The sequence below is a fragment of the Calypte anna genome, chromosome 3 (assembly GCF_003957555.1).
Source record: "Calypte anna isolate BGI_N300 chromosome 3, bCalAnn1_v1.p, whole genome shotgun sequence".
Taxonomy (NCBI): Eukaryota; Metazoa; Chordata; class Aves; order Apodiformes; family Trochilidae; genus Calypte; species Calypte anna.
Window position 1 is genome coordinate 60,510,943 of NC_044246.1, and position 25,261 is coordinate 60,536,203.

Below are 25,261 nucleotides of genomic sequence, written 5' to 3' on the forward strand. Positions count from 1 at the left end.
TTTTTATTTGCTGTCTGCCTCCATCTATCTTGTATATTAGAACTGAGATGTACTAGCTACTTGCTTCTCACATAAAGACAGCTGGTACTGGCTATGTGATAAAATGCTTTTAAATATAAAACATTCCTAGCCATTTTTTCCCCAGGCAAAATTTACAAGATTCACCCTTATACTATGACCTGTAAGGCAAAAATATTTTAAAACAGCCAACGCATTCTCTTAGAAGCTGTCTTCTGGACTTCTCACAGTATTAGCATGCATATTTATTTTTTTCTTTAATTGATGGTATAAATTCACATTTTATTTATGTCTAGACAGCTTCCAGAGTAACAAGAAATAGAAACCAGATCAGAAAACTGGATTTTCTAGCCTGCAGCTGATGAATTACGTGAAGTAGTTAAAACTGATTTCAGATGCAATGTGACAGAAATTTGGCTGCATCTTCTAGAAGAAAGGTTGAAAATACTTCACTAAGCAAAAAGTCAAGAATAAATATTTTATTGTGTAACCAAACTTAGGGCAAACATAATTTTCAGCATATAATTTAACAGAAACAACATTCCAGTCAAATTAGCTAGCTTGACTCAGTGTACCAAAGGATGAAGCAATCAGAACTGCTTCCTCGAATGCAACTTCTATTTACTCAACTAAAAGCAAACCCATAGATATATACTTAATAGTCAGACTAGACAGTACCAGGTGAATTTAAAGTGTAACTATTCCCTTACGTGGTCAGCTTAAAACTGCACACCCAACAAACATCCAACAGAAAATAAACTGGATTTTTCCTTTATTACCTGTCAACACTGCCATCAACAAATCTCCATTCTTTCTATCTGTTGCTAATCAGCATTACCATCAACATATGTATGCTATCAACATCAAAACCTCCTCAGCTCTCACTCTAAAATGCACTTGTTAAAATCACACTTGCTTTTCCGTCCTTTCCCATCTCTTACTCTAAATCACAGATGCAAAAAAGAAAAATTTAAATACTCACTTTGACTCCGTTTGCCCAGAAAAATAAACTGCTGTAACACTCATAAGCAAAATCGGACACACATCTCCATTACAATGAAACCTTAATCTACTTAGGGGAAACATAGCTCAGTTTATCTCCACCTATCCCAATATTTTTTTTTTTTTTTTCCTAAAAGGCAAACCGTTAATTTTCCAAAAGAAAAGAAAAAGCCCAGGGAATGCCCATCAGCTGCCCGATGCGTTCGTCCCCTCCACCCCGAACCGGGGGGAGCCCGCAGCAGCCCCGCCGGACCCCGCAGCGCTGCCCACAGCTGCCCGATGCCCACTTACTGATTTTTTCCTCCCCCCTGGAGAAGGGGAAGCAGCAGAGCTGGCCCATGGTATCTGCCGCTTGATTTCCCCCCTCGTCCTTTTCTGCCGTGCCCCTCAAGCGAAAGCTGCGGATCAGGCTACAGCCCGCGTAGGAATCGCTTCTGCTGTCCGTAGAGCGGCAGTCAGCGGCAGAACCGAACCGCCCCGCCCCGCCCCGCCCCACCGCCGCTCGGCTCCGCTCCGGATCCGCTCCGGATCCGTCAGCCCCAGCGCTAGCTCCAGCCCGCGGAGGTCGGGGTCGGGGGACCACTCACAATCTGCACTTTCCTCCCTGCCATGCAATTATTTTTTTTTTTTTAAAGACAACTGACAGATCTTCCCGTTCTCGTCCTTATTTTAAAGAAGGGATGGACACTTAAAAATATAGGCACACCTTAGCCACCTTGAGTGCCTCTCATTTAGAAAGTCTAAGTGTGGCTATGTGCCCTTTGCCATCTCAGCTACCCTCCACTTCATAAGTGTGCTAAGAACGGGAAGAAAATGTGGTTAAGTTTATATTTCGTGTATATATATATATATATATATATATTGCTTCTTTCCTCCAGAAGCAAAAATTAAGTTCTAACACCAATGAAGGACAAAAGCTGGTCGAGCTGCTGCAGGAGGGGCAGCCCTTAGAGGAGATGCAAGAGGCAAACTGGAATTACTGCTCTCATTTGGGTGGGGATTCACTCCCCACTTCAGTAGGAATTGAGCTGGTCACCTTCACTCCAGGTCCTCAGTCTTCCTTCTCAACAGGGTATAGATTACAAGTGTGTGATAAAGGTCACCTGTTGGATGTCATAAACTCAGGCTTTTCTAAGGTAATAAAAAAACTAATGAGATGCAATGGCAGTAAGGAGTAAGTTAGTGATTAAAGATGGAAAACAATCAAAAGGCAGTCCTACAGGTATTAGTGCTCATCCCAGCATTACTCAACACAGTCATTAATTATTTGAAAGTAAATAAGTAATAAAACACCTAATAGTGGAAGTCTGGCATACACAGTGAGACAGGATACTGAATCAGCACAGCCTGTGGTGAACTGAGTCTATTGATCCAAACTCTGTAAATAAAACCAGAGGTAAAGACATATATTTTATTTAAGTATTCTTGCATTCACCAGAAGCCAACACCCAGCTTTCTACATGTTTTGTGTTGTAGTTCATTCAATTTTTAAAGTACTCAGACTAGCATTATCAGGGTGCTCACATGCTGCTAGCTATCAAAGCATCACTGTAGGGGAAGGGTATTGTGAATATCCAAGCTTCCACTGGCAATGGTCATCATCATGGACCTGTTCTGTTAGACAACAGAAAATGTACATCATGAACCATGTGGCTGAGCAGTGGCTCTCTGGTGTCCAGTGAGCCCATATTGAAGACTGACCCATGGTAAGCCATTCATAATGACAACAGCCCCTGGATGCCTCTTGTCTACTAGAAGTTGAGGTAAGACTACAGATTTTCCTTCACCGTGGGAGTTAATAAAATCACTCCCTGACCTCTGGATGTGTGTTTCTGCTAGCATGCACATATTTAATATTTTGAGACTTTTACATCTGCTTGACTAACTAGCAATTTGCCAAAACTTTTAAAGCAGTTGTTGTAATGGCCAGGTAACACGCACACACAGTGCACAATCCTACAAGCCTTCTGCGTTAGGCTTATACTGAAGGAATGTGGGTCTATGGAAGAATGCAGGAAGTGGTCTCAAAAGTTCTGCCAGGAGAGTATTAGAATAGATGTTAGATGGAACTTATTCACAGATAGGGTAATTAATCACTGGAACAGGCTGCCCAGGGAGGTGCTTGAGTCACCATTCCTGGAGGTGTTTAGAAGATGTGGTGCTTAGGGACACGGTTAAACACTGGGCTTGGTCTTTTCCAACCAGAACAAATCTGAGATTTTGTGATATGTAGAAATTACAGTCTAGAAAGTCTGCACACAATTTCCAGTCCGGAAGATCCAGGAAAACCATGGTGTTCCATAGATGAAAGATCATCTGTGTACTGAAGATGCAGCCTTTCCTGGATGCAGTCACTTTACTTTTGAATATTTTTATTTTTTTTTACATTCAGAATGGAAAAAACCCACAACAAAATTAGAAGAAAATGAATTCACAAATATTTTCTGTTAAAAGACCTAATCTTTCATGTCACCCCTGGTAATACCTGCAATCTCTGATACATTTTGAGATTCCACTGAATATAATAAACCACCTATGATAGCAATGGTTCTTAACATTTAATATTAAGGACAGATAAAGCATACATTTGTCTTCCTTATTACACCGATAGAGTAAATTATAAGGCTTAATGACTTTTTTTTTATATTCTTGTTTATATTCTAAAGACTAATATTTACAGTTGAAGAAAATAATCCATTTACCACAAGAGGAGGGTATGAATTCTACTAGTAATAACTTGCACTTTTAAAGTGTTCTGGTTAGTATGACTCTTTCCAGAAAACTAGAAATTTAATTAGTGGCAGAAATTCTCCACAAAATGTCTAGTGCTTCATATTCAAACTACTATTTGAGTCATGACATTATATGTTTATTTTCCTCATTGTTAGAATCTCTGATTAGAGAATCCTATGAATATTTCATATTAGTTACAGAGATAAGTCAGCTTATTGGAGAAGAACAAGTGTAGTATATTTAATATATTTGTAAGGTATTGTTCCATATGAAAATAGAACTGTCTTTAAACTGAATAATATTCCAAACCTAAATGCATTAAAATAATGTTGCCAGGTTGTAATTTAAAAAATTATTTTCCAGATCTACTCTCTTTTTAAAAATATTTAAATCATCTCCTGCTTTAAGAATTATTATCTTCCAGTAGCAGAAACAAAAAATCAAGATGGAATATATAATTCTTTAAAAAATAACTGTAACAGTTATTAAGTTCTATGTGAACAGAAATTCATTTCAGCTGTGCAGTTGCCTTACTTGAGGAGATACTGTAAGCCTAACCAAGTGCAAAAAGAAGAGAACATGACCCATATTCTACAACATAAGTGAATTAAACATGAATACTACAGGGCATAAGGAAAGCCAGTCATCAAAGCACAGAGAGACTAAGAGGGAGGAGTATCTTCCATTCTGCTCAGGATCCAAACAAGAACGCAGGCAAAAGTAAAAAAAAATTCTCCACCAGGAAAAGCTTAAAAAATCAGAAATGTTCAAATAATGCACCAAACAAAAACCAAGTATTTTTCAGTTTTATGTAGGCATAATCTCCTTTTATACAGACAGATCACATCTATGTAGTACCTAAATACAAAACACCCAGTGCTGTCATCTTTTGACAAGCATCTTTTAAAAAGCAGCCCGAGAAGCACTAGGGCTTGTAATTAAAACCAAGCATCCTTCTGTTAAAACATGTGATAACCACAGTTCTTACAGATTGCTTTCAAAGTACTCCCGGCAATCTAGGAGTGTCAGGCTGATGATACTCTATTAAGCAACTCTGGAATTGTCAGCAGCACTGACAGACCTCTTCCCTCAACCTACAAGCTTTCTTTTAGCTGAAACTACCAAACATGCAAGAATAGATGCAGAGAAGACACAGGATTCAAGGACCTTTTAACACTGGTGAGATCAGTGTGCATGCTCTGATTTGCAAGATGAAGGTTGACTGATCATGAAGTCAACAGAAACCTCCCCAGCTGGATATGGTCCATCTCAAGTCTTTGGGAATGTATGCTGTGAAAATGGTGGACATGATCACATTTTGGGGCTTTGCTAGCTTGAGGCCTGGTGTTTGTTCTGTTTTGACATCTCTTGAAATTTCGGTGAAACACACAAGATACATTTTCAAATGTATTTTTTGCTGCAAAGCCTGCAGCTATTTCAGGCACCTAAGTGTGACTAGCTATGGGATTATAATAAATCTAGTCATACAAGGCCTAAACAGACAAGGTATTTTTAAAAATGCACAAGCCCCAAGGGACACTGGTGTGTGTTTTGTTGGGAGGCAGGGAAGCTGGAGGACACCTTGGGACTGAAACTGAGAGGTGAAACTTTTCCAGGTAAGGGAAGGCAAGGCATCATCCTTTATCAAGGATGGTTAGACTAGCCAAGAAAAAAACAGTACAAAGCCAGCAAACAGAACTATTGGCCTCCACCAAGCAGAAATTACAAATTTGAATCTTGGAAAGTGTCTCTCTTCAGATCAGATAAAGACTGAGAGAAACTAAAAAGTATTCATTCTAAGCAGAAGCAATTTCAAACTTCTTAATGTTGCCGAATACTGTTCAGCTGATCCAGAAGCAACCAAGCAAAGCTTTTTTTAGATGATGCTTGTGGTGCAAATTATGTAAAAAGTGGGTGATGAAGAAAAGCTGATCTGCATTTCAACTTAAAAGTTCTTCACTCAGAACCTAAGCCGTTCCCATGCCTATGTACATTAACACACACATAATGCAGAAGACAGTTTATCACTCCAAATGCTGTTTTGGGAGCATCTACCAAATCAGAATTACAATCCCCATCTAGAGGAAAAGCAAATAGAGATCAAAAATCAGCTGTTCAACTTCCCAAAATGCAAACATCTTCCTACTGTGTATGACAATTCGGACTATTTCCCATTTTTGTCTGATACTCAATTTGTAATGCAATGTGTAATTCTATCAAATTTTCAACTATGTCCTTCTCAGAACACTTCCAATTCAGTTTTTCTAGAGAAAAAGCTGAAATTACTAGTCAAAATTACCTTTAAAGTATTTGATTTTCTTATTCTTCCATGGCTCAAGAATATTTCCAGAAACATGTATTGTAGAGAAAAAAAAATTATACTGAGTTGGCATTCACATTCTAAATGAGAAGTGCCTATTTTAGTTCTGCTTTTAAAAACCATATTAGAATACTCCCAGGGAGGTCTCACCAATATGTGTTTTACAACACTGCCTTCTACAGAGAGAATCTTGCTCCAATTTTCTGTAAATCACTATTTTGGTGAGTTCTATTTGCTGAATGCACCATTCAGCAAATGCTGGGATGCCAGCCACTGATACATCTGCCTTCTATTTTAAGTATAACCTCAGGGAAAGGTCCAAGATCAAATCTGCCAACTGTCCAAATTGTTCACCCTCAGGAATTCATTCAGAGCTGTGCTGAGAATAAACCGTACAGCATCTCTGGGTGAAAACCTCAAAATATTCAAACTCTCCAGAATACTCATAGCACCCTTTGCAGGGTGTATATGTCTACCTGTGGTGTGTATGCCCCAAGGTATCTGATCTGTTCCTGCTGTGGGGACAGAGTGGTTGAGAGCAGCCAGGCAGAAAGGGACCTGGGAGTCTGGATTGACAGGAAGCTGAAGATGAGCCAGCAGTGTGCCCAGGTGGCCAAGAAGGCCAATGGCATCCTGGCCTGGATCAGGAACAGTGTGGCCAGCAGGTCCAAGGAAGTGATTCTGCCCCTGTACTCAGCCCTGGTGAGGCCACACCTCGAGTACTGTGTCCAGTTCTGGGCCCCTCAGTTCAGGAGATTGAGGTCCTGGAGCGGGTCCAAAGGAGGGCAACCAGGCTGGTGAAGGGACTCGAGCACAGACCCTATGAGGAGAGGCTGAGGGAGCTGGGGGTGTTCAGCCTGGAGAAGAGGTGGCTCAGAGGAGACCTCATCACTCTCTACAACTCCCTGAAAGGAGGGTGTAGCCAGGCGGGGGTTGGTCTCTTTTGCCAGACGACTTTCAACAAGACAACAGGGCACGGTGTTCAGTTGTGCCAGGGCAAGTTTAGGTTGGACATTAGCAAGAATTTCTTTGCGGAGAGGGTGATCAGACATTGGAATGGGCTGCCCACTGAAGTAGTGGATTCTCCGTCCCTGGAGATATTTAAAAAGAGACTGGATGTGGCACTCAGTGCCATGGTCTAGCAACCACAACGGTGGTTCAAGGGTTGGACTTGATGATCTCTGAGGTCCCTTCCAACCCAGCCAATTCTATGATTCTATTATTCTATGACATTATAGTGGATTCCATCATACAAGAATGTGTCCTCCTTGACATAAGAGACTTGTAGGCAAGCCCCAAGACAATGGAGATTTGAAAAGCTGCAGAAAGGCACACCTCATGTTTCAGGGTCTTCTCAAGGCTCACCTTACAAACTTAAGTCTCTGAGACATATCATACTTTCATTTAATTCCATATTCTGCTAGTTTCTGATGTTGTGGAAAAGAAAGAACAAGGAATGTATAGGAGGAAGGGGACCACAAACAGAAGGATATATTACTTACTGTGGGAGAAAGAGCATTCAAAATCACAAAAAGAAATGGAACCTTTTAGCTTAATAAAAATTATTAAATGCCATGTGAGAAAGGACAGTGACATTTAAGTCAATTTACTTAGATATTTTTCCTCCTAGAATTTCAAAGGTGAACTAACAGTTGTGATAATGAGCCTTGAAAAAAAAGTTGTATTCATAGTCTGTCAGTGTCTCTCAATGATTCTGCCAACTAGTAAGTATCTAGAGACAGCTATCACTGTCCAGTGATGGCTTATTGAGAGTTAACCTGAGTATCAAAACAGTTTTGAAGGAGAAGAAAAGGCCTTTCCTTTACTGTCAAGTTATTATAGTAAAATAATGACTTTTTTAATGTGCATATAAATTAAAGAAGAGAAGGATATGGCAGCAGCAACACTGTAATGACTATGTTCTAATACTGAAATTAGTAAACCTTAATTTCCAATGAATTATCACTGTGCTGTTTGCCTTTTTTTTAAGAAGACATCATATTTTTGCCCAAATCTTGTTTTAAATATTTTCTTTACTTTCCTGATAACTTTTAGCACTTTTAAATGCTTATTTTGATGAACAGGGAAAACCTGGCTACCAAGAAAATTAAGTCTGAGGTCTGTTCTGGTATTTCTTTCTCTTGTTTTCCATTCATACATTACAAAGTATTAGATTTAAAATGCCATGCAAAATGAACACTGCACAGTGAGATACGCTGTGCAATGTACATATATTATCAATCACATTATGATGAAACTTGTATTATGGAACACTGACTGTTGTGCACAGCCAAGAAAAACAGTGCTTGTTAAAAAAATAAAAATTAATTTTCCACTAGAACAAGCAAATTGAATAAACTTTTTTTAAACAGGAAAAGAATAAAGGTGACTACTTATATTCTTTGTCTTCAAAGTTTGTCAAGTAAGTCAGTGAAATGAACTGACAGTGTACCACAGTTTTATGTGTCAGATCTGCTAATGCTGTCAACTTCAGTCAGTATTCTGTAATTGACGTATTGCTCTTCATTATCATTCTACACTAAAATTCTTCTCAGAGTTGGAAGGCAGTATATAAATAGGCTACTTGAACATACCCAAAATTTAACTGGCATAAGGCTGCACAGGGAGGCCCTGGTTACAGCCCCCTTTCCATCCCTCTTGCAACACTCAGTATTGCAACTTTTCCCTAATCTCTTACATTTGGAGCTCCAGAGCCCAGATTTGTTAACTTTCTGAGAATATTACAAAGCTCCTTTTCTCCTGCTTGTTAAAGCTGCTGGTACGAATGTAAGTCAGGACAGAGATGAGATTTAAGGTATTCCTTTCTGTAAAAGTTTCATTTTTTCAAGAGGTACTTGACAGTACAACAGCAGAAGATTCCTTAAATATGTATTTTTACAATCTGAAGAAAAAGTAAATGTTGAATAGACAGATGCCCTAAGTAATAATAGATGCCTAAGTTATTACTTTGGTGATTTCTGCTGACTTTCTGGTGAGAACAACACTGCAGTGTTTTGGGTGATTTTTTTAATCTTTTGCCGTATTACTCTGGTATGCCTATAAAAAAGTGATATTTGGTGCTCTGCAAATAAATACTTGTCATTAAAGAACAGAAAGGAAGGAGCCATGGCAAGTTTCTGTGATACAGCTATGTTTTGAGATTGTATCAAAGGCTTTTTTTTTTTCCTGGGAAGAAAATAGGAAATTAGCATAAAGTCAACAAAGGAATACATATAGAACTTGTATTTTAAAAAAATGTAATTAGTAAGGTTTTGATGTTGTCAGCTGATAGTATGTGCTAGATTGCTGCACCTTAATATGGTTCACTAAAATCTGCCTGTGTTTTGTCATCTGCTTTAGTAAACTGTATTAGTTAGCTAGGCTAACCAAGTTGTGTTAGTAAGCTAAACGAGGAACCAGTCTGTTTGTTCAGCTTATAAAGAAAAAACATTCTGAAAGAAAAGGATTAACCCTCAACTCCTTTTCCTTTGAAATAATACATTTCACCTCAAAGCTTTCAGAAAAGGAACCTCTAGAGTCTAATATATCCTTAAATATGTCCTTGTCTTTCACACAAAACAGCCCTACAAAAAGATCAGCCCCAGAGGGAAGAAGGTCTGTGAATGGCACAGAAGAGAGAAGGCTGCTCGGACCAGAGACCAGGTCCAGTATCCAGAATCCTCAATGTTAAGTGCTTGGCTGGTGCACACAGATGGAAGGTGCAGGAAGCCAGACCAATGAGTTAGACTGATGACGAGAGGAATTCTCTCTTCCTTCACACCAATGAGGTGAGAAAACAGCTTAAGTCTTCCAAGCAGTTAATTCTCCACCACTGCCAGGGCTGTGGCTGCTGGCAGCAGGCAACACATCCATGTTCCATGTTAGCAGCATGCACTGCTGAGATGTCACAGGGACATCACTTTTTCAGCCTACCTAAACCTGTTCAGCTCAGCGAAGGGCCAGGTGGGCTGGCAGCCTGTGCTATAGCAGAGATCAGGCTGGCCTATAGAACCTTCTCTGGCTTTATACTTCATGCAGCTTCAACAGCTATTTTCAGAAATTCAGCAGACTCCACCTTGAGTTTCATTGTTTTATCTGATTTATGTACAGCACCGTGGCTTTCGTCTGAGATGTAATGTAATTTAAAGCAGTAGCTCCAAGGTTAAGGCTGTATCTACACCAGTTAAAAGTGATACACAGGGTACAATCTTTTGTAGACAGCAAAGGTGCTAAACTGCTAAGCTCTACTCTCAGTATACCAGTCAAAACAAACTTAAATCAGGAACAACTTTGCTCTCAGTCCTTCCTAAAATGACAGGAATGGGACAGTGGTAGGATCTAGCCCACACATTCCACATTACTGTAAACATTTAGTCTACCAATCACTTACTGAGTGTAATTTAAAAAAGCTGTTGCCTTCCTTTGAAAAGTTTTTTCCTGCTGTTTTAATTTAAACCATGAAAATGAGGGGGGAATAGAATATGAAATTCACAAACAAAAAAGCATTAATTATGAATATATCTTTGCAGCAAGTGTATCGAATAATCAGGATTTATCACTCACAGGTGAAACCTTAGCATATGGGCTACCAACAAATCACAACTGCATTCATTGCCAAAGGATTTAAAGTTGGATAACTGTTGGTTTAATTTTAACTAATAGGCTATTACTGTGTGAATCTACCAGATTCATCATCATGAAGAGAAGCACCAGAGAGCCTCTACTAAAAGATCAGGGCACACAGTAACACTGATTCATTTATTATGGTATTCTGCTCCAAGTTTTTCAAGAGATAAAAGCAGAAAACTCATTCTAAATACAAAGGAAAGGAGAACTGGGAATGCCAGCCAGCTTTTGCTTTCTCAGATGACTGGGAACTAAACTACTTTTAGTTAGTTAGTCATACACAGATTCTTGTTATTCCCTTCATACACTCTTATCAGAAAAAACAAAGTAACATTAAAATTATGCCAGTTACCAGAAAGTCTGCTGGAATACAACCATTCCTTTGCTACAGACAAGACACTGATTCAAAGAAATGGTTCTCCCAGTTTTCCACTGGCCTCCAATTACAGGTGAGACAAAAGCAAGAAGTCATTAAAATAATGTAAGCCTAATTATACTACTTACCTAAGAGGCTTAAGCATTAACAGAATATACTCACAGATTTAAAATCAAAATACATGCATTTTCAAAGCAACACAAATGAGTAAATTATTCTGTAAGTCATTATGCATGAGTATTGAAAACACTTAATCTGAATGTTATGTATACCCAGAAGTAAAAAGTAAAGTGAGAACAAGTGAGATATAGCTTGCACATTAGGATTTTCTATCACATCTCTATAAATAAAAATGTAGAGGGGATATCGACTTAATACAAAGTTATTAACACTAAAAATGTATAATTTAAAAGTTGTCCTAGAACTCTATGGAGTCAAAAGTGAGCTAACAGCTAGAAGCAATTTACTAGAAGGTTCTCAAGCACCAGCTAACTCTACACCTTGATGACTTGCTTGTATCATCACCTAGAAACATGCTCATGGTCTTTCAATTCAGTTTTCAAGTTCTGTAACTATGAGGGAAGTGTGCTCTGGAATTTTAGTTTCCTATATGAACAGTTATTCTATTTCTACAAAGATTGTTTCATTTTGAGAAAAATACTTCCAGTCTCAGAAAGGAATTCAAGAATTGGGAGCTTTTACTGAGATGCCGGGTGCAACTTAAATAACTGAGAGGGAATTCCTATATATTTCTTTACTCCAGGGACACAGTGATATTTATAAAGGGGGGAATGTGATTCAGTATTTGCTGTCAGAATGAGAAGAGGATAAATCATAGAGTAAGTCAAATAACAAATTCTTTCTCCCTTCCTCAATGTATTGAAAAGTATTTCTTTACAAAATATATTCATGTATAAATGGGCTTTAAAAGAAGTAAAATGGTTTTCTTTCTTTGATATGGATTCTATTTATTTTCATAAAATTTCTGTGTACTGCACAAACTGCAACTGTGTTTTCCTTCTAGAGAAGATATTTTTATCCTCAGGAATGATAAATGTGGTTTGGATTTTCAGTATTTGCTCTGATTTTTAAATTGCTGGTTTATGCTAACGGATAAAATAGGCTTTATTTTTTCACTGTATTCAGAGTGTTAAATGTAAACATTTTATTTAGGTGCTAATGAAGCTTTTATGTAAGAATGCAAAAGACAGCATAGCTTGGAAAATAAGCATATATACAAAAGATAGTAACAACATGCAACAACCAAAAAAGATGCTCCCTTAAATGGACGTTCACAAATATGTCAGTGTATGACACTCTCCAAATTCTCTCCAAAGAAAAGGAACATTTCAATGAATCATGTCCTAACAATACAGAAGAAAAGGAACATCTGGGCTGTGCTCTTTCCAAAGCCCATCATGGGGAATCTACTGTGCTACTGTTAGGAAGTAGGGTTTATACATCTGTCCCATAGTCAAGGGCTGTCCAAAATGGCATTTATTCAATGCTTTTCTGGAGTACTTTTTTTCAACTTCCTCCATGGGAACACCACCCACTTCTGTGGCTAAACTGATTATAAGGTTTCCGGCAAGAAAAGAGCTGCTTAAAAAGAACATTCAGCATTACCTCAAAGTAAGGTAAATACCAGGAGTAATGCTATGTAGACGTGCATACTGTCCCACAGTAGAAGCACCCATGTTCAGAACTGTCTCAGTTGGAAGAGCCTGGGCTCTCTCTGTTTAGAACCAGAAACTGGACACACCCTTTCCTAAGTCAGCCACATGGTTGAATGCCAGTGGGCATTTTAACATTGTGACCTCCTAAGATTAGACATTCCCAAGAAATAATCACAGGATTATAGTGTCTGACTTGGGGCAGGATGGAGGGCTCATTCTTTGGCTCTGTGAGATTTGCATTCTTTGTTACACGGGTGCATCCTTTAGCTTCCATGCTTAGCTGCTGGTTTTGGCTTTTCCATTCTTTGGGTGCTTGAATTACCCCAAGCTGGGGGAAGAAAACAGCCCAGCTATCCAATTTGAGTGAGAATTGTATATGTAAAAACTATTTCCTCTTTAAAATAAAAAAGTTAAATCTGATTATGTAAGCCTCAACACCAGTGGAATTGTACCAGTGAGGTTCCACATTGAGAAAGATGTGAAGAAAAATGACTGAAAGTTATTGGAGAGTTTAAAATTGAAAAGGCAGATACACAATCAGAAGGAAAACAGTTTTTAAAACCTTTTTAAAACCTAGTTTCTCATAAGCAAACTGGTGAAAATTGATAATATAAGCCAAAAAGGTTAAATGACACAGAGAAGCAGTAAAAATTCCACATGATACGTATCCTTGGCTGCATCAAGAGAAGTGTGGCCAGCAGGTCCAGGGAGGTGATTCTCCCCTCTGCACTCTGCTCTGGTGAGACCCACACCTGGAGTACTGTGCTCAGTTCTGCAGCCCCTATTACGAGAAAGACATGGATGTGCTGGAATGTGTCCAGAGAAGGGCCACGAGGATGATCAGAGGGCTGGAGCACCTCTCCTAGGAAGACAGACTGAGAGGGTTGGGGTTGTTCAGTCTGGAGAGGAGAAGGCTCCGAGGAGACCTTATTGTAGCCTCCCAGTATCTGAAGGGGGCCTGCAAAAAGCTGGTGAGGGACTTTTTAGGATGTCAGGTAGTGATAGGACATGGGGGACTGGATTCAAACTAGGGGCGGGTAGATTTAGACTAGATGTTAGGAAGAAGTTCTTCACCATGAGGGTGGTGAGACACTGGACATTACAGCAGCCTTTCAGTAGGCCCCTGTAGTACCTGAAGGGGCTTGCAGGAAAGCTGAGGAGGGACTTTTTACAAGGTCATGTAGTGAGAGGACAAGGGGGAACAGTTTCAAACTGAAAGATGGCAGATTTAGGAAGAAAGTCTTTAGTGGGAGAGTGGCGAGACACTGAAAGAATTTGCCCAGGGAAGCTGTGGATGCCTCTTCCCTGGAAGTGTTCAAGGACAGGATGGGTGGGGCTCGTGGCAACCCAGTCTAATGGAAGGTGGCCCTACCCATGGCATGGGGGGGGGGGGGGGTGGAACTAGGTGATATTTAAGGTCCCTTCCCACCCAAGCCATTCTATGATTAAATCATGTGATACACCAGATATTATTCATATTTATGTAAAGAAAAAATATACATGAGAAGCTCTGACTAGGTAACTAGTTGACTAGGTGGCTGTAAGACAACTGTAAGCTGTAAATGTCTGAAATAACAGCTAATCCATATTATGGACAGTAATTGAGACATTTGTAGATCTACATCTCTACATCATGGGTACTGTCAGGAAAGCAAATTACAATATATAGAAAAAGGAATTTACCAATAATAAAGATCACAAAGAATGTAATATATGCTTTAAAAGGGCACATCCATAACTATATTTGCTGTTAAATAATCATAGCTTTAACTTGCTTTCCTGTGTTTATATGGCCATATCCTGAAAAAAATGTAATTTTATTTTGCCCTGTAATTTTACATTAACTCTCCTTAGTATAGTTTTTCACCAAAGAATGGCTATATATGTTCAGATAAAAATATCTATTAAAAAGCAAATGTTCTGTCCTAAAACCTGTATCTTCACATCAACCCAATGCAACTGTAGTGCAGTATTAAAAATAACATTTCTAATATTAAAGATCCATGAACAAGTCTCCTCTTTTGCCAAAGGCTGTATAACATCCTAACCAAGTGATGTAAATATTTAACATGGAATGTGCTTGTGTTTGCAATGCAATAGACAGGACTGGGGAAGGAATACTACAGGGCTTGCCTGTATTTGAAAGATAAGACAGATTAACACTGGTTGGGAATTTTTAAAGTACTGAAAGCTGTTTCTGAATAATTCCATATGTGAACACTCTTATTTTGGAATAAAAGTGCTTTGTTCCTGTTCAGCTTGACCCACTTTCCAAGTGCATTTCATTAGGAAGAGTTTTATGTGTAAGAAAACCTTTTGTTTGTTCTCTTGATTAAAGCAATTAAGTTCAGTGTCTACAGTTTCTGATTCAAAACAACTTAAACATTTTAAAAAATAATCAAGCTATGGGTAAGTGCCTAGGTATTAAAATAAAATTGTGCCATTTTCACTGTTTCTCTAAATAAGTTATTTCAAAGAGAAATTTTGTAAATTGTCTGCAGTCAGCAATCACATTTTGCTGTAATGTGTAGGCTGTGGATGGTTACTCAGATTTCTTTAAGACAAATCTGCTCTTTGCATAACAGCAGAGGGTTTAAAAGGTATATGCCAAAGGGTCAATGGCAGTGTATCAGCACTTCAGATATCAAGCTATTTAAGTGAAGCACAGTGATGTGCGGGCTAGGGAGCACACGAGGAATTCATTCTTCCTGCATTTATAGCCGAGGCAAATCCAGATGACCAAAATCCATGGTACCAAATCAAGCTGTCTAGCTCAGCAATGTCAACCACACTCACCCAGATTATCTGCTCAGAATGCTAGCAGTGTGAACCCACGTCGACTCAGAAATTTCAGTGTAGGCAGGTTTAGAAACTTAAAAAATTGGAAGCCTAATTTCAGGTGTCTGCAAGTATGTCTAACGAGTATGCATGCATGTTTCACCTAGGCCTGGTACCACAGCTTTGGCCTCTTAAGCCTCCTCACCTACTGATGGCTGTGTAGAAATGAGTTAAACACTGTTAAATACTACAGCATCAGCCTAGAGATGGCAGCTAACACCCGCGAAGCAGGAAGAACTGTTCCTGTTGCTGAGTACTGCTCTGAAAGAGAAAGTAAACTGAGGTATTGAGCAAAACAAGCTCTTTTCCTCAACAAACCCATCTTTGTGTCTGTGTTTGCATTATCCCTGTTGATCTGCAACCATATGTTATTTTAGAACACCTCAGAGGGATTAGGTAGGAAGCGTAGTAGACCCTCTCCGTGTAGCCACGCAGCACGCTGGGTAAGCTCTTTGGTTCTCCACTAATCATCAAACCTTTCACTCCATGTCCTTCCAATTACTGTAAAACATTCCTCAAAGGAACTTCAGAAGAGCTTAATTCACCTATGGTAAATCAAGCGTACTCTCAGTTTGATGTTAAGACCAAATGCATATAAATAATATGTATCAATGAAACCAACAGTCAAGCAAGGAAAACTTTAATAAAAATTTTCTGTTACCAATCTAGTCATTGAAAGAATATTACATGTTTAATTTCATCCTCACCTCTTTGGTGGTCTGTTTACTTTTTGCAATTATCGTATCTTGAAACTAATGTTTTACATCTTTTCAAAGTATTTCTAGTAGATGAGATTTAGGAATGATTTAGATGCTTGGACACCAAAGTCTACTTGAGGAAAAATGTATTTAACACAAAGGACACAAAAAAGCTGCTGGACGTTATTAAGTTGTATTTTACAGCATACTATGTTATGTTGTGAAAAATCAATTCTGTCTTTTTTATATACTCAATTCATTTTTCTCACCAATGTCAAATATGCTTTTGTGCTTTCTTTTCAAATTACTTCACCAGTTTTGAACCAGTTTCTGCACGTATTTTTGGAAGTCATCTGTGGAAAATCTTATTTTTGCCAATTTTTAACTACTGATAAAAGCTCTGTTACAAAAGCACATCACAACTTCAAACACCTTTAAAAAAAAAATAAAAGGACAATATTCCTCTGAATAGGATTACATTATGATATTTTATAAAGAAAATTGCAAAAATTGCCCTGTACAATGAAACAAATACTACACACCTCATAATCACAGAAATAAGAATCACTGAAGGTGAAGAGGTTTTACAAATTTTCAGTCTTAGGAGATGCATGATTTAATTATAAACATCATGTTCCTGTCTTTAAAACTTTTCTAATGAAAAGTTTGTTACGTATTTGCCAACATCAAAGTTCAAAGTTGAGGACATTTGAATTTGCCCTCAGAACAAAGAAAAATTGTTCTAAAATGAAAATTTCCACCTTCAAAACAGATTTACACTGATTATTTGCTTCTCAGTCAGCTTGTTCTCCTTATCCACATACAGAAGCTATCAATGTAGATTTTAAACTGTAACTACTACTACAAAATAGGATTAAAATTCTATCTCATTATGAAAAATGCTACCCTAGTGGTCAGTGTTTCAATAGGAGAAAATAACCAGGTACAAAGAAATTGCCTGATGTGGTGATACCCAATGAGATAGGCCACTAAAGCTCAAGAGAAAATCCATCAAGTTTTAATGTAAGGCAAGTGAAAAGGAATCAATATGGGACCACCACTCTCATCTCAGTGGTGAATGGAAAATACTTGATGTGTCTAAGAAAACAATTAATAGCCACTTTCTAGTCACTGTCCATAAACAGCCTGGTTATTTATTAAAATGTGAGTGGTTTTCTTCCATGTTTAAAAGAATTATTTTTATAAGCAAATATTGACATGACTGTGCTGAGAAATAGTGCTTTAGGGAAAGACTTTACTGATTAGCATACAATACCTGTTGCTTTTTATCTAGGCAAAACATACTGTATGCACAAAATTGCAGCAGCTGTGGATAAACTCAACACAAACAGTGAATTAATTACTAATTTCAGTTATTAAGAAATAGCCTCTGGGAATGTGCCCAAGACATTTCTGTCCAAAAGCAGTTTGACTGCCATACATTAATTAAAATTTAGGAAGAGTGTCATAGATACGCAAGAAACTCAAGAGTAGTTACAGCCTAATAGAGTGGAGAAAGTAGAAGCTAGCTTACAAATAGACTGCCAAGGAAAGAAAAACTAAGGAGTAAAAGAAACAGATCTAGGGGCATCTTTAAATTACAGAGGAAGATGAAAGGATAGGTAACAGATAAAATCAAAACATATTTCATTAATTTAGAAGTGATTCACTGATCAAACCATCTGTAGACACAGAAGCAGCAGTTATCTGAAGAAGACAAGTGCCAGCCTTGCCCTTTGTTTAAAACAGTGTCACTTTAAACAGATTTCAGACAAACTGGGCAAAGTTCATATTGCAGACTGCATTAATGGTGAAGGTGAAATATTACTGTACTTCTGCTGTCACTGTAAGTGCATTTTTAAAAAAGCAAGCCAAGGAATGTTGACAAACTAGCCAACTATCAATTAACTTCCAATTCTTCTATTTTCAGTCTTCTATTTCTTCTCAGTTTTATTATGAGTTCATAAAGTGGCATTATCACATCTATTTTCTGTCTCATATATCAATGACTCCTTTCCTCTGTTCTCTCTTCTGATTCTTTCTTAATGTCACATCACTGAAGAACATCCATTCAACTACTATGGCTAGAGAAAGCCAGATGTAGTACTCCTGTAAAAATATTTCAGAGAATTCTGTTCGGACTGTGACAACCATATTTCCCTTAAATTCTTCACACATTGTCACACCAGGATTGAGCTAAAGCCAAACAAGCATCTAATTCTTTCTTTGAAAACCACTTGATTGACTGCCATTATAAACCATTTAATGGGACTCAGATTCAAAAGACAGCTGAATGACTGACTGTCTCATTTTAGCATTCTGAGATGTCAGTAACAAGATAAGATCAAAGAGAGAGATTTAAACAAATGTTTTGAAAAAATATTGTCAAGATCTACCAAATATACACTGAACAGCCTTTATTCATAATGAATTATTTACCAAATTCCTCAATCAGATACATAGTCAAAAACATTCTGAAGTGTATTTGTGAATAGTAAAGCCTTGATTTCACCTGAAGGAAAAATTTTATACCATGCTAAATAATCTTCTCATATCTCTTTCTCTAAGCATTTGGATGCACATAAATATTTGTACACATACAGAAGACATTAGATATAGTTATATACACAGATATATGAGACATACATCTATGTACTGCTTTTGATTAGTTTTGCAACAGTCTACCTAGGCTAAATGAAATCGGCCCTGGGTGCAAACAAAAATACTAAGAGCAATTAGCATTTGCAAAGTACCTGACTTGTCTAAAGTATTCTATAACCATTTAATCAGAAGTCCTCAAAACACTCCTCAAGACCACTGAGCACTTCCACTAGCTTTAAGTTCCACTTCCACCAGTGCTGCAGCATTGAGGTACACTTTGCCACAAGACAGAAACCAAGTCGTCACCAAAATTCTGAAACCAGCACTAACTTTTAAAGCTGATATTATTTATCTAAAGCTACTCCAAAACTCAGGAATTTAGGAGTACTAACTGTTCATGGACATCCTTTGTCTCCAACAGAGTGTTAGTTTTATATCAATACGAATTAAACAACCCGCATCTTGAAAAACCGTTGATGAGGTACTAGGTATGACCAGGTATAACCTGTCCCCCCCTGCTCTGCCCTGGTGAGGCCACATCTGGAATATTGTGTCCAGTTCTTGGCCCCTCAGTTCCAGAAGGACCAGGAACTGCTTGAGAGAGTCCAGTGCAGAGTGACCAAGATGATGAAGGGAGTGGAACATTTCCCTTGTGAGGAAAGGCTGAGGGAGCTGGGTCTGTTCAGCTTGAAGGAGAGTGAGGGGTGATCTCATCAATGTTTATAAATATGTAAGGGGTGAGTGCCAGGAGGATGGAGTCAAGCTTTTCTCAGGGGTGACTAGCAATAGGACAAGGGGCAATGGTTATAAACTGGAGCAAAGGCTGTTCTGTATTAATAGAAGGAAGAATTTTTTCCCTGTGAGGGTGACAGGGCACTGGTACAGGTTGCCCAGGGAGGCTGTGGAGTCTCCTTCCCTGGAGACATTCAAAGCCCACCTGGATGTGTTCCTGTGTGACCTGTGCTGTAGATGACCCTGCTCTGGCAGGGGGTTTGGACTCGATGATCTTTCGAGGTCCCTTCCAAACCCTCACTTTCTATGACTCTATGACTAGCCAGGCAGTCTTAATAGTGAAGAAAAAAACAGCATATACTTAGAAAATATGAATATAATGCATATTCACATGCATTTCTGTCAATTATAAGCCTTTGAAATTTGGATCTTTCCATCAAAATTAGCTCAACATTACAAGTGCCTGGATCAGAAGTTCTTCTATTTTATGCTCACCATCCCTTTAATGATTTTGCAGAATTTGGGGATGATCACAGTAGCTTCATAAAATCTTCATCTTCTAGGAACTTCTTAGTCCTTAACCATACATCTTCATAACAAAAAGAAGCTTTCATCCTTTCAACATTTTTTAGTCCTTGTGGATGTATCTTCATAATAAATTGAATTCATCTTTTTCAGTTCCTTATTGCTTAATGATGAAGACAGGTCTTTCCTTTAAAACTGGCCACGTGAGAAAAGATTCCAATGAAGTTTTTTCTGTTCAGATAGTTGGGATGGTAGCAGTCTTGGAAGATTTCCCTGATGTTGCATGTTTTTTTCTTTCTTTCTGAAGGTCTGATCATTCCTTGTTCATGAATATTTTCATTACTAAGGCTAGAATGCTTTGGAGCCGGAAATGTCAAATCCACTTGGTAATTAGCTTGTTGGGATGATTTCTAGTAACTTTTTTTTTTTAAATATTGCTGCTTATTATGAAAAATCTGGAAAATGTTGCACGGTATATAATAACAAATTTTTGTTATTATTTTTTGTAAATTTTGTAAATTTTTCCTAGTCTATAAGTATGCATTTTATTACTGAGGATCCTTGTAAAAGATTTTTTTATATTTCTTTCCTATTTTTAGAGGAGCCATACAAGAACAGATGTTGTCTTTCCCTGAAGTGGGTCAAAGTTAGGACTGCTTTATTAAGTCTTATTAAGACTGTCCATATTCTTGCTGAGATGGAGTTATTGTTCATTGACAAAATTCCAAAAAAAGTCTCACTGTTTGTAAAGAAAAAATACAAATTTTAGGCTTCACATGAACCTTTAGCATGAAACTCAGAATTCTTTGCCTTCCAACACCAACACATAAAACCTTTGACATGACTGCAGAAAAAAAAATCCCAATAATGTAAAAACAAGCTGTACCATTACAAAGACTATAAACAGAGCTCTAAAGTCTACAACCTGTTCCCTGCTATGAACTTGTCTTTTGAGATTCATGTCCAGCACGACTATATATAAAGAATCAACCTTATTAGGAAATGTAGGAAAAGCAATCAACATAGAAAAACTTGTGCTGTATTGCTACTTGACCATTGTCTTGTGTCATCTGATTTCTTAAAGATCAGCAGGTGCAGGATTGGTACTGTTGAAAGAGATTCCCATCATGTAATATATTAGTAGATTTAGAGGTGATTACATTTAAGAAAAAAATCCTCCATATTCTCTAGTCATTCCACTTAGAGTGATTTAAATCATGTTCTTAACATGATTAATAGCAGTCCCAAGATGCACAATCAGCTGCTGGTAACTAATCATCACAGAGAGGTTTATTGTACAAGCCATTACCCTCTACTCATTCAGTCAGCAGACCTTTCATGTGTACCACCTGAAGTTATACATACCTTGTGGCAGAACTGAAAAGACTAGCCTAGACCATTAATCACAGGGATGGAAAGCTTCTGTTCAGGCAAAGCAGAAGGACACAACTATAATTTCTAGCATTGCAATGATTTAGGCAAGGTGTCTGTATGATATTTAGAGACTTGATAACATTCTGGTATACCACTGAAACCTCTCTCTGTATATTTGTCCAAGTAAGGTCAGATCTCTGCCAAACCAGAGACACTTCATTGAGCTGTAATCATCTGTAATTACTACCTCTAATCTGCCTTAGTCACACGGGCTGTCTTTATAGTCAACAGAGGTGAATAACTCCGGAGAGTGATACATGGCATTCATCTTTAACACTCTGTTTAGGATGAGAAATGAAATTGGATTGTGGAGATGAAGACTTGAACATAAACTTCAGTTGTCGGCAAGAAGCATTACACAGTGTTACTCCTGGAGAGACAGGATGGAAGGGCCGACTTCTGCCAGACTCCATGGATATTACTACAAGAATCACCTAACATGCACTCCAGAAGAAAATTGCTTTTCATGTAACTTATAGACACAATTGATGGAAGAGGAAATTGAAGATGTACTTACCAACAACAACAGAGGACTCACAGTAGTAGTAACCATTCGGTTGTTTTTTTTTCAACATGGAGCAAAGATCTAGGCGGTGCAAGATTTCATCTCCGAAATAATGACTTTTAAAATCTTCGTACAGCCTTGAGTCAATTTTTTTCACCTTTGAATAGCAACATAAAATTCAATTAGGTATTCTGCTAGAAAACTGTATTTTAATATTAAATTCCTATACTTTCAATTTTAATCAGAGGTATGGTTTGAATGGACAACTACTTCAAGATGCAAAAAGAACACTGAATAATACACCATTTTTTTTGTTTTAATTAAGCACTGTCTGCTGCAAAACTTAAATGAGGAAATAAAAGTGTTATTACACCTTCTTTCTACCCATCCCTCTTCAGTCCTGTAGGAAACAAATCAATATACACAATGCTATAACTTGCGCTTCCAATGGTTGGCAACAGTCTTCATGAAATGTTTAGCTAGAAATTATTCTTGCTTTCATTGCTGGGCATGCTACTATAAGGAAGTACTTCAGCCCTTCATCAAGGGCAATTTTCTGGGTCTTTAAAATCACCAAACATGAACATGTGGTTTCATTTAACTAATATTAGACTTTTTACCTCAATAAATCTAAAACCCTCTATGTTCTGATAGGCTGTTTTCAGAAAACCTTATTCCAGTAGTTATGAGTTTAGGGCTCCACATTCCATTGTAGTTTCAATGCTGAGGCTCGAATCCACGGCCTCAGCATTGCTCAGGTTTGTTGTATAAGTACCATGCGCTAACCGGCTGTGCCACTTGAGTCTCACCCTAGTGGTGAAGAGCTCTGATGGCGCAACCAAGTTAGTGCGGTGCTGAGACAAAGCTCCAGGGGCGCAGTCAGGTTAGCGCAGTGCTCATAGAAGCAGTAAAAGCCAAGCATGCTGAGGTTGTGAGTTCCTACCTTTTATTGGCCCCCGATCCTGCTCATGCGCAGTTAGGGCCCGCCCTAATCAGGCACAGGTGGGCTTAACACAAGCTCATGCCCACTCCCTGGCAATTAATGGCACCTGGTTGCCTCATTTCACTACAGAAGGTGCTGCCTTCAACAGCACCCACATACATGATCACATGAGACACAAGCCTGGACAGTCCCCAGTAGACACAAAGTCCTCAGTGCAGGTGTGCACAGGACTCTTTCCAGGGTCACAAGCGCACCTGTGCATCCCCCAAGCACTCTCATGGCCTCTCTAACCACCTGGCACCTCTGCCCAGACCCCAGGCCTCCTTATCCAGCCCATGTGTCCCCGGTTGCCAGCTGGCCCAGCTTGAGGTTAGGCAGAACACCTGCACCTCTCTCACACACACAGGTTGGGGAGCTACAGATATTTACCCCCAGCAGCCAGGACCCAGCACACCAGCTTGGTCAGACAAGCATGTCCATCAGACTCATTGTACATAAGAGCAGCCCGTTTTACACCCCATTCTGTCCACTTCTCCTTTGTTCATCCCATTTCCCTCCACAGCCCCCATCTCTTTATACAGTCCCCACGAACCCCCTCATACCCTGGACCCTCAGTTTTATATCCCAATAGCTGTAAAGTACTGGTTTGCCTGAGGTTTCCTGACGGCCCATCAATTTGTTTTACCAATTAGGTTTGTCTCTTGATTATGTCTGTTGAGTTTGACGGGTTGGTGTCTCTGTATATTTCCTTTATAGCTGCCCCCTTTCCCTTACCATCTCGTTTGACTAAGTACTCAACCAGACAATCCTACTGACATAAAACATCCCCACACTGTACGTGCCCTGTTCAACCTGTGTGGCTGACCAGCTTTGCCTCTGGCTGCTGCCTCCCTTATCCTAGGATAGTCTGCTTTTTGTCTCTATGTGTTTTTTAGGGCTCCCTCCTTTTTTTATTTCCCCCTTCTAAAATTAAAAGGTCCTTGCCTAGACACCCTTAGGGGGACAGACAGTCTCCTTCCTCACCCCTTTACAGTATATCCATTCACCTGAGCATCACACTCATGCATTTCTTTTGTTGCTTCATACACAACTGCTCATTTGCAAGACAAGTTCAGTGCTGGATGTCTACTGAGTACGCAATTGCCTTACTACTTAGGTACGCAATTATTTACTTGCCTGACTAAATATCTGTACATTTGGCTCTCTAAAGTCTAACATACAGACTTTTGGTCTCTTTCTCTAAAGTCTAACGTACAGGCTTTTGGTCTCTTTCTCTAAAGTAGACTTTTAATGTGCTAAAACTGAATTTAGTGAAGGTCAGAAATGTTTTCCAATGTCCTTAATCTCTGAAATGATGACATCTAGTGGCGGATGTTCTTAACTTCAGATACAACCTACTTGGAAGTGTACATTTATCCCCACATCACTGTCATTATTTAAAATGTGATAGTCTATGGCTAAATTAGTCATTATGTACTTTATTTTGAAATTAAATCATCATTCTTTGCTTTTTTGCTAACAGTTCTTTGAAATACATTCAGACATCAATCAGCAATAAAAAAAAGACCTTTTCAGCCAGTTGAACACTTGTCAAAATGTGAAGCCTAGAGTACTTGTGGAATAAAATGAGGGAAAAATCAAAATCACTTCACGCTCCAATAGAAAAATAGCATTTACAATAGGCTGGGATGTTGCCTGTCAAAAACAGGTTGGTAAGGTGTGAATCAAACCATGAATGCTCAGGAACTGAATTAGAATTGTGATACACTACTGAAAGTTACTTGAAAAAGCAGCCATGGAAAACCACCTAGTTTTAGTAACTTTGTGGAGTACTGTTTGTAATTATATGATGTGAAAGGATGAAACGATGCAGGTACATGGGAAGGTCACCATTCATTTCTTCATTGCAAAAGTCTGGAGCAGCAGCAGTGAAAGTAGTTGTTACCACATGGGAAAGTTATAGATGTTGATTACGGAGGGGACAGTGAGAAACAGTAGTATTTGAGAGGCCATTTGAAATGTTTGGTGCTGAAGGGGGAGTAGGGACAACACCTGCCTCTTGAGGAAGCACTGTAATGAACTGATGGCTGTAAAGGGACATGGCTGTGTCATGTGGGCCTGTAGAGATGTTGCATGTGGACCACTTGCAAGCCTGGCAGGGCACCATGGAGACAACCACCCTTTCATGTCTTAACTGTCTGTGCTTCTTCTGTATGCAGGTGGGAAAGGTGCAG

At 38.7% G+C, this 25,261-nt stretch overlaps 1 protein-coding gene across 2 annotated transcripts in view; it reads right to left on the reverse strand.

Annotated features, from left to right (window-relative positions):
• AKAP7 (A-kinase anchoring protein 7) overlaps positions 1 to 25,261 on the reverse strand; it is a 90,314-nt gene that overhangs the window by 25,275 nt on the left and 39,778 nt on the right. For both annotated transcript variants that reach the window (XM_030448095.1, XM_030448096.1), the window contains exon 7: positions 22,097 to 22,241. In XM_030448095.1, the coding sequence (XP_030303955.1) occupies positions 22,097 to 22,241 (145 nt within the window). The remainder of the gene's footprint in view (positions 1 to 22,096; positions 22,242 to 25,261) is intronic.